The 16,070-nt window shown below is 45.6% G+C and overlaps 1 protein-coding gene across 1 annotated transcript in view; it reads left to right on the top strand.

Moving 5' to 3' along the window:
- The window catches only part of LOC147750729 (ADP-ribosylation factor-like protein 8B-A), a 221,725-nt gene extending 206,729 nt beyond the window's left edge, over positions 1-14,996 (top strand). The window contains exon 7 of the mRNA XM_086967418.1: positions 12,279-14,996. Within this exon, the coding sequence (XP_086823544.1) occupies positions 12,279-12,328 (50 nt within the window). The 3' untranslated portion in view covers positions 12,329-14,996. The remainder of the gene's footprint in view (positions 1-12,278) is intronic.
- Positions 14,997-16,070: the final 1,074 nt, after the last annotated feature.

Here is a 16,070-nt window from a genome sequence, read left to right as displayed (position 1 = left end):
GAGCTTGCCCAGTTAATGGAATACACAACAGCAATAGAGAGTAGAACTACAACAAAAGGCCGAAATTCGATTCAAATAATACAAACCTTAGATTTCTTAATACACAATGATTTTGATTCAAGTCCCAATTGCCACATCATCTAACTCACTCACTCACTACTTTGCACAGAAAGAACAGTCTCAGGAGTCGGAAAAAGTTGCTTTTGTTTCCTCACTAATCCTTCAATTTATGCGGACTCTAGAGTTTATGCGGGGTTGTGGTTAAAAGAGCAACTTCTACGAACCAGTGTTGACTTGGCACCTGGTACATTTTCTTGGTTATCAGTTGTAAGAGAGTTGGGCAGCAAACCGAAGATGAATCCTTGTCACTGGAGATTGCCAGCAGCTGAACTGCTCAAAGGAAGGCAATCATTAGGGCACTCAACAATATCAGTAGGTATAAGGAACCTAGGTGCCAAATTTTAAAAGGGCAGTAAAACATAAAACAGCACACCTTGGCGAGTTATTCCAAAAATGCTTGTTGCCCTGAGAGGTTATGCCTTATGAATGTTTTGTCAAATCTTCAGAAGTCTTTCTCGTGAAAGAAAAAATAAGGGCTTTATAGTTCATGAGGTCAGGGAATTAACCGGATACTCTTGATATTACCAAGACTTGTTCAGTAATCTGTGATCGAAACATTCCTTACTAAGGGAGGTGTTCGTCAATGAATGAACGTATAAGAAGATAACTAATTGGGTTGCTCTGCATAGCAATAGAAGGGTAAAATATGTGGGGTGAATCAAAGCTTTTTAAAGTTGCTTCAGTGAGTGAAAAAATCTCATTCTCATTCGCATTAGTGTGGTGTATAGGCCATTTCCCAAAGGAAGTAGGTTTAAAACAATAGAGTCAGTACCAGATGTGCTTAAAAAATAAGCTGCTGGCGAACTTATTTGTATTTGTGTGACTGGGCTTTTTCGGTATTTTTTGTGATTAATTCTTCTTGGATAACGTTTGTTATTCATGGCAGTCTGAGTTGTTCCTTAATCACGTTTAGCCTTCTGCTAAAAACTAACTTGACACAGTTTCCTGCAGCTTCAGTTTTGTGACGAGAGGTTTTTTTTTTCCTTTTAGGTACCAGGCAGTACTTTAATAACACTGATTCTATGTACATTTTTTCAGACTTTTCTCTTCTAGGATAGGATCTGCAAAAAATACTTTTATAGTTTCCCACTCTTGCCAAATCTCTTCCCAGACTCATTATCAGGAGATTACATGTGGCTTGGGCTGCCAATATTGAAAGGTTTCTCTAGGCCAGTGGTTGATAACCTGTGGAGCCTACTCAGTTGGTCCGCAACTACTTGGAAAATTAGATAATATCAACAAATTAAGAAACTGTAAACAAAAACCAATAACAATTGAAAATTTTAAATTGTTCTATAAATGTGACCGAATTTAAACATTGATGGTTACAAATGAAATTAGCATATTTCCGATTGATTCGTGGAAGCATGTTTCAAATAGAATATAGTATGGACAATCAGTGGTCTAAATTGGGTGTAGAAAAGTTCCAACCTTCCCATTGAAATTAAAATGTTAGTCATATTTGTGAATTAAATAAAATATTACATTATTGGTGTATTTATTCGAAGAATGGGTGTGGCTGTATTTTTATGTATTGTTTTACAGTTCAACCAGTGTAGGGTATCCGGTTTTCTTTTTATTATCCTTGTTTACTCGGCTATAGACCTTTTCCAAAATTATTGTTTTACAGTTCAAATCATTGAAAATGCTTAGGCCGCATGCCCTGGCTTTCATTAATGACTCAGCATGGGTTCACTGAATCCAATAAGTGCTGGACCGTAATGAGAGGTTTACTAGCAAAAATGTCTTATGATGTGGGGGCGTGGTCTCGCCAGCAGCAAGATGGTCGCGCGCTGAGCGAGCTCTGCTGGCCGAGCCGCCTAATCCTGCCGAATCCATCATCAGCAGGAGGCATTGAGACACCAAAATGCTTCCAGAGACCGTGCTCTTTTGCTGAGACACCGGGAATGCCACGGAGAGACGACACCGGGGGGGACCGCCGCACTGTGGCCTAGCCAGCTGCCCATCCATCTTGCGGCGTCTGAGGGCCTGTGCCTGCCCATCCCTACTGCTGGGACGCTTTCATGCTGTGATTGAAGGGGCTGTCCGCCCTGTGCGGTTCCCTACCGGGACCGGTGTGGTGACCTGCTGGGGCTGTTCTGTGCCGGGACGAGGGTGTCCCTCTTTGGTAGCTGGACTGCAGCCATTGGGCCGGGTGCGTGCGGGCTGTCACCGGTCCTGCACCTGCTGAGATCCTGAAAGACCTACCAATCCGGCCTGCTGCCTCTGGATACTGCTAGCGTGAGGGTTGCTGATTCTAGCTGTGGCCTCACTGGACTCACAGCACTCCGCCCAAGTAAGGTTGCTGTGCGCAATGGCCTTCTCTTCTACACCGCTGCGGCGTGGGCACCGACTGCGCCTCCGGACTCGGCGGCCTGTTTCTACTGTAGCATCCTGCCTCTCTCCTCGACCTGCCCTGCGCTGGAGTTGTGCTGCTGCCTGCCCTTGGCCCACCACTGACTGCTGTCCCGGCCCGCCTGGACGGGGGGGTGGGGGGGGCTGTGCCTGGGGACTTCCTCCCTCTTAAGGCCTGGTCCCACTGTGCATGGGACCGCGCTGGTGGTGGGTCACTCCAGTGTCCCATGCCTGATCTCACTCCTGCGGCTCCGCTGAGTCATTGGTTGTGTCCGGCTGTGCCATGCTGCTGGGAATACCTGTGGCAATATTACCTGCGTCATCATCGCCCTACGCCTGTGGCCTTCTCTGCACCTGGCTCCAGTTAGAGGTGAGAGTCTCGGATGCTGAAGACGCCGGAGCGCAGAAGCTCCTTAAAATGGACAAAATCCTTGAAGTTATATGCTCTAAGAACGAGGACTTAAAGGCTCGCTCCCGAAGGAACATATTCTGGTCGTTGGCCTGCCGGAATCCACTGCGACCAGAAAAATGGAGGATTATCTCTAGACCCTGCTCTGCAAGCTTTTCGGTTCGGTCCTGTCCACCCATTTCATTGTCGAACGGGTGCACAGATCACTTGGCCCTCGGACCCCCTCCTTCCCCAGGGCCCCGGCGTGGCCCATCATCACCCGCTTGTTGAACTACCAGGACCGTGAATCCATTCTGCACAGAGCCCAGGAGCTGGGCGAGATCAACCATCAGGGAGACACGCCGTCATTCTAGACCGACTTCACCCTGTCCGTCCAGGTGGCCTGCAGGGATTTTCTCCCTGCCAAGTGTCTCCTGCAACAGCTCTACATCATGTACGCGATGCTCTACTCCTCCAAACTCCACTTCAACTTTGGGGAGAAACCTAAATTCTTCACCGACCTGAAGGCTGCCCTCATCTTCGCGAAACAACTGCAGAAATCCGCACCACGAAGCTGCCGCCCTGATTCTGGAGACTGCTGCACAAGTGACAATGACTTAGCCCTCCATTCCCGGTTCTGTATCATTGCTAATCATGTTGCATGTCGTTCTCCCAACACGCTGTATTTGATTTAATGTCTCATACTTTCTCTTATTGCACATAAAAACTTGTAATCTTTGTATGCCATGGTGACCCTCAATGGGCGGTCATGCGCTGCACTTCAGGGATAGTGGTCCCTGGGTCAGTTGACACATCTTGCTCGTTCTGTTGGCAATAAAAAAACATTCCTGTGATCGCAATCTTTAACCTTTAAGTCGCCTCCCTCTGAGTTATACCATGCTCAGCCACCCTGCATACTCTGCAAGGGGCAATAGCTCGGCCCACCCACGCCGCTGGGATGATTCCCATTCCTGTATCTAATTCTCCAAGCTTGGGTTCCCTGGGAGGGGGGGGGGGGGTTCAAGTGCTCAACCTAATTGTTGCTTTGGAGTAGGTGGAGGGTGGGTTGTTTTTCTTGAAGGATTCCGTAACTGGTGCCTCCTGCATGAGGCTTGCATTGTTCTTAGTTCTGTTCTGATTTCGGCATGTAACTGTGTTTGCATTCCACTATGGATTGTACCTTAATGCAATTACTTTCTCCATGGACCACAGAGACTACGGCACTTACCGTCTCTCATTTGCCACATGACTGACACCCCATTTTGGAACTGGAATATTAGGGGTCTAAATGACCATCGTAAGGCAAGCCTTAAGCATTCACTGCTATCAGACACAAAGTTGGAGTTTGTTTTCTTCAGGAGACACACCTCCTTCCTGCTTCTTAATCTAGGCTACAATCTCTATGCTGGGGTGAATCCTATACCACATTCTACTCCAACTATTCATGCGGCGTCTCCATCCTCTTATGGTGAGGCCTTCCTTGGCATGGCACCCACACCGTCATTGACACAGGCTATGTGATCCTTGCGGGCCTACATTTCAATCAGCTGCTGATATTAGCAGCCCTCTATAGCCCTAATACTGACAACCCCGACTTCTTCACACACGTCTGGCAACTCCTATCCTCTCTGGAGCCTCATTCCCTGATTTGGAGGGGGCAACTTTAACATAGCACCCTCGCAGGCACTAGATCACTCGGGAGTCCGCATCCACCACCCACAGGCCACTACCCTCCTCCACTCAGTTATGGCTGACTGCTCCCTAGTGGGCGCCTGACGGCATGCACACCCTGGCAAGTGCAAGGGAACCTGCGTAGCTGGCTCGCGTGGGTCCTGGTCCCGCCTCAACCTCTGGATCACTACCCATGATTTTTTCTTCTTGGACCACTTCCGTGGACCACATAGCCTGCACTTTGTCCTACCATGCCCCTGTGCCCCTATGTTTGCGGCTTCCACTCACACTCCACCGCATGTTTGCATAGTACCTCCCTCCTAATGCCCTTCGCGATGCTGCCTTCTGCAAGCACATCCGCGGTTCCATCATTGCCTATTTTGAGCACAATGCGGGCTCTGTCGAGTCGCCCTCAACCCTCTAGGAGGCCTTCAAGGTCGTGATGTAGGGGGAATGTATTGCCAAACAATCTGGGGTGTTGAAGTCTATCAAGGGCACCCACTAGCATCTGGAAAAAGATATTAAAGCTCTAGACCTTAAACAATCCAAGACCCCAGCCCTGCCGCACTTGCCTCTATCAGAGCCAAGCTTACTGGCTTCCACGAGGACGATGATAAAAAGGTCCCATTCCATGGTAGAGAAGCCTGCGCTCAACATTATGGCAAGGGTTTTCGACCCGGCAGGACCCTGGCAAATCTCCTCCAGCAGCCACATGACTCTTCTTATATTACAGCACTAAGCAACGAGGCCGCGGGGAGGAGTACCCCTCCCACTGACATTAATGCTAGGATTTCTGCCTTTTATTCCAGACTATATACTGCTGGAACTGCTGCCCCGTGGGAGATTATGGACCAATACTTTGACTCAGTAGAACAGTTGTGGCTTGGTAACGGATACCTGGACAAACCATTTACTCATGAGGAAATCACTAGTTATTACAGGACTCCCGGGTGACAAAGACCCCCTGTTCAGACGGGCTCACCCCTGCATTTTATAAGGAACACACACCCCTTCTTGACCCACAGCTGGCTGAAATGCATAATGAATCTCTTGAATCTGTCAGATTCCCCTCATCTCTCCATGAGGCCATGCTCACCCTTCTCTTGAAGCCGGGCAAACCCCACGAGAGTTGCGACTCATACCACCCTCTATCACTAATAAATACTGATTACAAAATGTACGTTAAATTGCTGGCCAACCTTCTCCTCCCGCTCATTCCTCTAATTGCTCGCCCTGACCAGTTAGGATTTATTCCGGGGCGTGCTACCTCGCACAATCTGCGTTATATCTTCTCAGTCCTTCACTAGATTAATCCCACCCTACTGGCCGTGGCCACCCTTTTGGACGCCATTAAGGCTTTTGACACTCTAGAGTGGCCTTTTCTTTTTTTATCTCCTTCCTCGATTGGGCTTCAGTCCAAACTTCGTGCTCAAGATCCAATTACTATACACACTCCCGATAGCATGCATCAGGATAAATGGACAGATTACGAACCCTATACCATCTGAAGGTTCACCAGGCAGGGTTGCCCCTTCTCCCCCATGTCATTTGCTTTCGCTTTTGGGCTTCATACCCACCTTCAATGTACACGGACAACGTCATAATATCTATCTGTGAGCCTCAGGAGAATCTTGCGCCCATGCCAGGGAGGTTGTCCGCTTCGCCTGTCTCTCCTGAGTCCAGGTCAGCTGGAGCAAATCCATTCTTTTCCCACTCACTGATGCTACTAAGCCTTTCACTGCAGACTACCCATTTAATTTGCTGTCCGGCCCCACCAGGTACCTGGGCATCTGGTTAAGCAGCGATGTGGATGGACTGTGGAGGTCTAATTTTGCCAGGACAAAGGACTGGCTTGAGACCAAGATACGCGTGTGGTAAAACTCCCCCTATCTCTAGCCTGGCGCATCGCCATTGCTAAAATGGTTGTGTTCCCCAAAGTCCTACATCTCTTTTTAAATATACCCATTCCTGTCATGTCGCAATTCTTCCCAAAATTATGCTCCAGCATTATCACACTGATTTGGGCTGGGCACCAGCCCAGAATCGCTTACGACATACTAGCACTACCCTTGGTCGGGGCGGTATGAGGGCCCCTGATTTCAAACTCTACGAGCTGTGCGCCCAAGCCAACTTTCTACATTTCTGGATTCATCCAACACCTTTCCAGCCTCATGTGGCGGTCGAGGTGGATCTACCCTCTCAGTGGCCACTTCAGACTGCACTATGTTTACCGCACAAGGTCCCCCGAGGTGATATTGACACGGCCAAGTGCATACGCTGGGCCTGGGATGGGCTGCATAGATATACTAGTGCAGGTGCGCTCTATGCGCCATCTATACAACTTGCCAGCAACCTGTCATTCCCCCCGCTGCAGACAGCAGGTATGTCTTGCTGCGCCGCTAACCTGGGTATTCAGACCATTGCAGACATTTACCCCAACAATCATTTCTTCACACTTCCCGATAACACTGCTCCACTCGACAAGCTACTCTATTACCAGATCAGAGCAACATGTAGAAGTGATACACCCACTTTTCCACTTGCCCCCCAGCGCCTCGCTTGAATATGTTCACTCTTCCAGCTCTCCGCGAACATTAGTCGCGAGGCTACACGCTCTAACACTAGCTGCTTCCTCCAAAAACACTGAGCGCGCCCGTAACGCATGGGGTGCAGACCTGGAAAGAGACCTCTTCCCCTGAGCAGTGGCAATACTGCTGCAACCAAATTAAGCACCTCTCCCCCAACTATTGCCTGTGGCTAATTTATTTTAAATGTCTAAACAGACTCTACCGCACCCATACAAGATGGGCCTGATGGACAGTGACAGCTGCGCGTGTTGCTCGGCCCCTGGCCTGGTTGTGTCCCAGAGTTTCCATGTTCTGGCTGGAGGTGTGCACCGTAATGAGCAAAATCATACTTGAGCGCATTGCCCATGATCCCCTACTATGCATCCTGGGTCATGTTAAATATATTTCAGATGCTAACCTGAAAACTGACCACAATGCTCCTCTTGCTTGCCAAGCACCAGATGGCCATTCACTGGGGTTGTAAACCAGCACCTCAGGTCAGATGCTGTTTGGACGACGCAGCCCATGCCAGTCACTCCTAGGCGAATTCTGGGATTTGATGCCAGCGGCAAGCAGACCTCCAGACATTTGGGGCCCTCTTATTTCCTACCTCCACTGATTGGCCACCCCGGACTAACCTGCAATGGACCCCCCTACCACTGACACTCAGATTGCCAGCGATGACCCCGTAGACTCAAACCTCACTACCTGACTGACCACCCACGCCCCTCTTTAGTGCAATGAACACAGCTCCTAAGTTAAATTGTAATACTATGATCGCTCTTAACTGTCAATTACTCTGTAGTTTTGATTCCATCTGTAAGTAGAACCATTATTATATTAATTGATGGAGTGATAAAATGTAACCTGCCATAATTTTCAATAAAGGTTTTGAAAAATAAAAAAAAAGTCTTATGATACTGAATCACCCTTTATGCCAGAGTTAAAGCCTTGAAATATCCTATGGATTTACTTGAAAAACTGATTTATTTTAAGTCATTGATTTTTCTTTTAACTAAATGCATGGATGAATTAGCGGTGGCCTTCTGTATCAAGCACATGTCAAGATGCATAAAAGATAGCATGCAAGTCTTTGTAATGCTGTACAATATCGAGAAAATGTGATGCTGTTAGTTTTAGCATTTGATAGTATTTCCAAATGTAGTTATTTCAAGAAGTTGTACATAAAATGCATAACATTATCATTATTTAAGTGTTTAGTGACCTATCATTTTATATGTTCAATTGATGAGTTTGTCATTGCTTTTTTCAGTATGGATCTGAAAGTGGCCTCTGCTTTTCGTTTTAATGACAATAAAATATCCTAGTGTTCTTTTGTTTGTACTTTTATGTTATGCTGTAATTTGTGTTTTGAGTGAGAGAGCTTGATCCACTAGAATATCAGACATTTGGCTGGGACTTTTAGTCCGAATTAATCAGTTGAAGCAGTTTTTTTCTAGCCACAGTGTATGTTTTAGTATCTTTGTTAGAAATTAGGTTACTGGTTGCCTGTGGTGTGAGCATTGGTCAAGCAGCAACCACAGTCATAGTCAGGGTAAGGCGCAAGCAAACCCCAAATTAACCTGTGCTTTTCAGTTGAAATGGAGCCAGAAAGCACAAAGCGCCATCAAGGGATATCTGGCCGTGCCAGCCTGGGATTAAGTCACAAGTTCAAGCTGACCGCAATGGAGCATGGGCCAGCTACAGGGACCTAGTTAGACTTGCTGAACACAGTACCTTAAATCCTGTTTGCGGAGCACTGCGTGGATCCGAGTCGAAGAAGCGCTACCCAGCCGAAGCGATGCGTCTGTTCTAAGATGCAGCGAGGATGCGGTGTGAGGTCCTTTTGCGTCATCATCGAAGATACCATCAACGGGGTTTGCGTGCAAAGTGCAGGTGTCGAAAATGTGATGCACAGCTGGTGATACGTCGGTTCAAAATAGCTGCGAGGCTGTGATGTGGAGGCCGGCGTCGTTTGATGAGCAATGTGAGGACCTCGGCTGGAGATGCACCGCACCGTCAGCGATGCATCGATTTTGAGGACTGTGAGGGTGATGCAGGCCTTCTGCGCTGGGCCCAATCCACGCAGCAGCTGCAATGCATCAGTTCTGCGCAAGGATGAGCTGCGCAGGAAAGGAAATGCGTTAGTTCTGCTAGGGGATGCGCCACTCAGCAGAGAGGATCTGTCGGTACCGCTGGTTAGACCTTAGGCCCACTTTCAAGGATCCAGGACTGGGGTAGCACCACTTGGCGAGGTAGACTCAAAGATGGCAGAATTTAGAGGCAAGTATGTTGGAAGCCTGTTATGTCCCTGAGGCTTCAGATCAAGAGGCCAGCCAATTAGCCCTGGGAGTTACTCTGGGTTCAAGCGATGCTGGTCCGGTCCTTACCCGGTCAAGAGGGCAGCAGGCAGCTGGTCAGCACAGCAAAGCAGGAGGCAAGCAAAGTGGCAGTCCTTTCAGCAGCACAGCCGTCCTTCTTTCTGTCCGAGTAGCCGCAGGTCCAGAAATGTACTGAAGTGTTGGTGTCTGAGTTCTTTTTTTATACACAGTTGTGCCTTTGAAGTTTGGAGAAACCTATAGAGACATGCCTTTGAAGCGCACAGATGCCCTTTTTTACCTGCCCTGCCTCCAGGCTAACTACATGTGGTATGCAGCCCTTTGTGTGAAGACAGGACACAGCCTATTCAAGTGTAAGTAAGGCTGGCCCCAGCTTCTCCCTTTCATCCTGTCAGTGATATCCCATTCGGTCACACCTAAGCTGCCATTGTGTGTGGCTGTCTAGGGGGAATACACAAAGCCCAACTGCCAACTACAACAGTCATGTGACCAGTGACTGACTGCCGGCACCAAATGGCTTCGGCAGGTAAATGCCAACTTTCTAAAAAATAACAGGAACAAATGATGGACGGAATGCTGAACAATGCAAACATTCACCCTGTCACAAAGATCGAGGTTTAATCCATTGTTCTTTTGCTCACCATGCCGGCCAAGTTTGAACCCAGCAATATGCAAATCAGTCTTGACTCTGCTTCTCAGGGGAACAGTCCAGCCCGAACTGCCAAGCCAGGTCCTTCCTGGACCAGAAATCCGCATCCTGGGACCATCACTCGTCATCAGCCAGGCTAGCTTGAATCTAGTGGTGCTGTGAGCACGGGAACCATATTGGGGCATACCCTTCTGGCTTAAGGCCACAAAAGGAACAAATGATAGACAGAAGGCTTAACAATTCAAACATTCACCCTGAGGCACAAAGATCTGATCCATTGCTTTATTTGCATATGGCTGGCATTTGTAACCCCAAGTGGGATGGGTATGCCTATATGCGGGTCCTGTGCTCTCCATACCACTGGAGTCAAGCTAGCCTGATTGATGAGTGGGGTAATACCCTGAAACCGGTCACAGAATGCTTGTTTCCAGTCCAGAGAGGACCTCCCTTTGTGTGACTGTCTAGAGTAAATGAAGAAACAGCCCAACTGTCGCCCTCCCTCAGACGTGGATTCCTCAGGCAGGCAGGGGCAAAGAATGGTAAAGTAGGAAAATGCCCACTTTCTAAAAGTGGCATTTTCAAACACACAATTTAAAAAACAACTTCACTAAAATATATATCTTTACATTTTGAGTTCAGGGACCCCAAACTCCAAATCTCTTTCGCTTCCCAATTGGAAGTTACAATTGTAAGAGGTAACATGGCAGCTCCAATGACAAGCTATGGGAGAGATATAGCCCTTGTATGTAATAGTATGTAATTGTATGTAATGGTGAAATACCAGCAATTTCGTTTTTCACTATCAGACCATGTAAAACACACCAGTACATGTCCTACCTTTCAAATACACTGCGTCCCTGCCCATAGGGGTACCTTGGGCCTACCTTAGGCGTGTCTTACATGTAGTAAAACAGAAGGTTTGGGCCTGCCGGGTGGGTGCACTTGCCAGGTCGACATGGCAGTGTAAAACTGCCCACAGACACGGCTGAGGCCGGTCTGAGACATGATTACAGGGCTACTGATGTGGGTGGCACAATCAGTGCTGCAGGCCCACTAGTAGCATTTTATTTACAGGCTCTGGCTACACCTGGGGCATTTACTAGGGACTTACTTGTAAACTAAATATGCCAATCATAGAAAAACCAATTACCGAAACATTTTACACAGGGAGCACTTGCACTTTAGCACTGGACAGCAGTGGTAAAGTGCCCATATTCCTGAAACCAGAAAAAATGAAATGCAGCACACTTTCAAAAACAAGAGGTCAGAAGCAAAAAAGACAGGAAAACACATCAAAGATCCCAGAGCTAACAAGTATTCATTTAGCACTATCTGCAAAACTGAAAAATGTTCTGCTGCTGCAGTGAGTTTAACAATTTAGGACTGATGCGGTATTGACTAAACCGTCTCTTCCAGTTGGTCAGTAGGTGCATCAGAGTGCACGCCTTCCAGAAAGAGATGATGCGTTCGTAACTTATTTAAGTCTGATTACAAGGGGCAGACGTTTACATTGACAGGGGACAGATAAATACACTAAAAAATTAAATGACCTGCACAGATAATAAGATGTTTCGATGTTTGTGGAGAAAGGAAATCTACAAAACCAATTGAAAAGAAATATTAATGAAGTGCATGCTACTGTAATAGTAATCGTGTTTTAAATGGACATACAAACAGCTTTGCTTACCTGTAACTTGAGAATTAGAGTAGTAGGGAAGGAAGTGTAAAATTATCACATGTGGGTCATATATAATCCTGTAACTGGAAAGAGCAACCTTAAGTCCTTTTTTGTTGAATGGATTACGTTTACCACTACAAGCCGGCCCCACCCCCCTCATCATTCAAAGAATGACTATAGACAATGTACGCAGGAGCAAGGTATTGTCATCCTCCAACTATTTTCATCCCATTGTTCATATCTTCTTAAACCGATTGTTTGTCCTAACCCTGGACGTGGGGGGTGGAAGTCTTGGGCAGGGAGGTTCAGCGCATATTCACCCCATTGGTTTAAGTTTGTACAATATACAGGGTCGTTTTGGGGTTTCACGCTAAGATCATAGAAAGGGTCCTGGCTCCAAACGCCCTTCTTGAGCCTATACACAGGTTAACTGAATAAAGTCTTTAAGAGTATGTACCTGTACAGTTGTGTTTTGTTTCTCTATGTAATACGATGTGTAATTGTATTTCAGACATCACATTACAGTGGCTTATTCAGCACTCCAAATCAAGGCACTACTGAAGAGGTGTTCATGTTTCATCCCCACGCTCATCCACCCTGGGTATAACACTGGCAAAAAGGGAATGGAGTTTGGACACTACCAGGACTCATACTTCAGCAGATTCTGTTCAAATTAACTTCAGCCTTATGTGTCCTTTTTAAATGTCCATCTTTGTCAAAGTTCTCTTATCGCCTTAAAATGACAGAAAACATTCTGTGCTGGAGTTTTCCAGTAAGTGTATGCATGTGTGGTGATATGTAGTGTTTTGTCGTCAGACGCTGAAAACACATAATAGCAATCCCGTATAGCTTACCAAATATGTTATTGCAGAGATGATGTAAATAGCCATATGCACAGAGACCTATTATTTTGCTGTTTTAAATTAACCGCCAACTTGGAGATGCTTATATTTGAGAACATGGGAGGTTACATTTGTATTTAGAGTAAATATGGATACATGCTATTTAATAGTTGCCTTACTTTAATAACCACATACTTTGTATGAAAAATAAATTGGGTCAGTGTGGAATCTGTTATTTCTTTTCATATTGTTAGCACTTGCAAAGCCAGACTTACATTGCTTCTATTACAATAAAAGTTTACATTTTCTCACGGCCTTCAGATTTGATGCGGAAGTCGTTGCATGGATTGGTTGGGGCGGCTTTCATTGCTGGTTATGAAAGTATACTTTATTGCCAAATTAAATTTAGGAAAGCCAATCCACCCCACTGTGGCATTGTAGGGCGGGGGCCAGTTCTCCTTTTCGCTCTGCACTTGACATGTTACCTGTCTGCATCTCCCCATACATACAGCTGTGAGGCCACAGAACATGGCCACGACTCATCCGGTCTTCCTGCCTGGGCTAGCGGGGAAGGATGCTCAAAGGGATTTAAAGACGTGCTACCTTTTGCATCCTAAACAGTATTTCGGTTTGCTCACTTTTTAAGGTACTATGATCATGTAATCTGTTGGTAAGAAATGCACCAATCACTGCACACTGGGGTGACCTAGCCAATCCGATGTTAATTAATACCGGTTGGTGGCTGTAAGCACAATGCAGCTGAGACCGTGATTGTGTGAGTTGGGGAGAGGTTGAAGGAGGATCTTGCTTTTGGGGGAGGGGGCCTGTAACTAAATGGAAATGATGAATATGTTATTTGAAATATTCACAACTACTGGGAATGTATTTGATTTTCATTTAGCAAAGTGTGGTTCTTCCCCTATGTTTAGGTCGTGGCATGTTTGCCCCCTCTATCTTAGCGTTCAGATGCACTCGACATGGAAACTGCCATACGGTATGAAATCCTGTTTATTTTATGAAGTTAATTTCAAAGTCTTGGATACATCGCGGGCCCCTACTTGACTCGACGGTGGATGACAGGCACTTGCCTTTCTATTCAGATGCATGTACAACTCACATTTATGTTCCAGGCTGCAGGTCTATTCCTGTTATTTTCTGTTTCGTATTTTAAACTGGTACTTCAAAGCGATGCGAGCTAATTAACTCTCCGGGAAAAATATGGAAGCTTGCTTATTGAAATATTTAGATTTTTCCCCAGAACGTAGTGTTACCATAATATTTCCTGGTAAGTTGTGACCTAGGATGTTCTCAAGTACGTTAGTCATTTTTCACACTTTATTTACAGATGCGCATTTTAGTACTTGCAGACCAAATTTCCCACTAACTCGATATTTCCCTACATAAGGAATTGTACATTTTATGGCAGAATGACTCCCAAACCACTTCACAGACGTAGTACAGCCAAAAGCGCTCTTCAGCAACGTTGTAAGTAATACAACATACCTGTCATGTGCTGACCCCCCCCCCCGCCCCCCCCATTCTGTTTTGCTGTGCCTAGTTAGAAAGTCGCACATGCACCATTCGAATGCTTCAATGATCTTAAGATTTGAAACCCAGTGTTACGCGAGGAAGGGCAATATTGTCAGGGGCATACCTTCCATTTCTTAGAAGTGTCCACACAGACTAAACAGCGCACACACGCCGACTTTGACCAAAAAAGAAAAGGATGCCCTAATTTAGGCCAAAATGAGCGATGTAACAACCGGAGGCATCATTTTATTTGTTCCCTGTTTTGGAAGTACTGCTTTTGACATAATCATGAATTCAAGTCCCCGAAGAAATAACTAAACTCATCATTCTGTTATTTTAAACGTATTCTGTTCCTTTTCCCACACGCACGAGCATGATCACAGGTAAATGTAAATATGGACACCCTTCGCCTGATTTTTAGTTTGCCCGCAGCATCTTTTTATTCCCATGTCCGAAATCCTGTTACTGTACTTTTGGGTTGTGAACATTACATGACCTTGCAGCAGCAAGTATGCTTTGAACAAAATTGAAATGAATGTATGTATCCATCTGTGTTTCTAAGTTGATGCGCCCTTTATTGAAGTCATTTACTCCGATGTGTTTTCCACACTGATCCTCTTCTTCCTCTTAGCTGGAACCTTTCACGCTATTTTTGTCTGCACAATCAATCGTGTAAGAAATGATCACCTTAAAGTGGACTCGTTTACAGATGGTGTAATCTGTTGTGTAACATACGCCACATTTAACTGTATGCTTTACAGATGTAAGGCCGTTGTTGTTTTTCTACGTGTACACCGATGTGAAAGATTGCAATAAAAAGGAACTGATTCAGTTTAATAAAGGGTTATTGCACTGCCTCATAGTTAGTCCATATATATATATATGTTTTTTTTTTACTGCACAAGCATTCACTCAGACGTTTTATCATGGGTTACATTATAACCAAACTATTGGAACATTTAGTGTGATTGCCATGCAGGGCTTTAAATCCAGGTCAACGATTAAAATATAAAAATGAAAGAAACTTGGTTAAAAAAAACACAACAAAAAAAACAATCATTTTCTGAAGTCATTTGGAAGAAAGCCGTGCACCCTGCTGAGAGCAAGACTTCTTAGTTGGGTCCTAGGCAATGAATGCTTTTTCAGAATGGCCCGCCTCCCCAAGCAGCAGTGTGATATCTTGAGGTGAAGTATCTGCTCTTTGGTGAGTTACAAAGGGTTTTAAATGAAGCTGCCAGTCTTGCACAGCCTTTCACAGCGGGTCAGTGGTTGACTGTTTCCGATGTAGCATCTTTCTCCTCTGCTGATCCAAGCATGTTTTCCTCCATTACTTTTGGATGTCCGGTGAAGTCTGTAAGCTGCCTTCCAATAGCCCTCACAAGGCTCCAGGAATACTTTCCCTTCTCTCCATATATGCTAGTCATGGCGAACCAATATGTCTGCGGAGCCTGATTAATTAACTGCCAACAAAATAAAGTGCCCAGAGGGCTCAATTTAAAGACGTTTTCAAGAACAGAAGACCATGTGAATTCCGTCAATATGTTCAAACTTGGATTATTTATTTATTTAACTGCTGTTCCAAAGATCAGTTTGTACAGTTGTATCGTTTTCTATTCTTGAGAAGTTGTTGTTTTCAATGAAACTATTTTGAACTGTTGTTTAGCATGCAGTTCCTTTTAGACTAATCATAGCAGGGATATGTAAAATAAGGTTTAGAGCCATCACAAATGCATTATCATGACTACAGTTCTCTGTAATAGGACGTCTCCAGGGGGATGCTTTTGTGTTGCCTCACTCCATTTTTAGGTCTACCGAGAGACAGCTTTAGCTATTTTGTCAGCCTCATCTACTATAAAAAAAGCTAAAAGATATATAGCTATATAAAGATATATACATGGGCAGAGGAGCTTTGAGGCGGCCTTGGTCATCTA

Source organism: Lissotriton vulgaris, chromosome 1_1, assembly GCF_964263255.1.
Source record: "Lissotriton vulgaris chromosome 1_1, aLisVul1.2, whole genome shotgun sequence".
NCBI classification, from domain to species: domain Eukaryota; kingdom Metazoa; phylum Chordata; class Amphibia; order Caudata; family Salamandridae; genus Lissotriton; species Lissotriton vulgaris.
The sequence above is the reverse complement of the archived record's forward strand: the minus strand, read 5'-3'. Positions and strand labels throughout refer to the sequence as shown.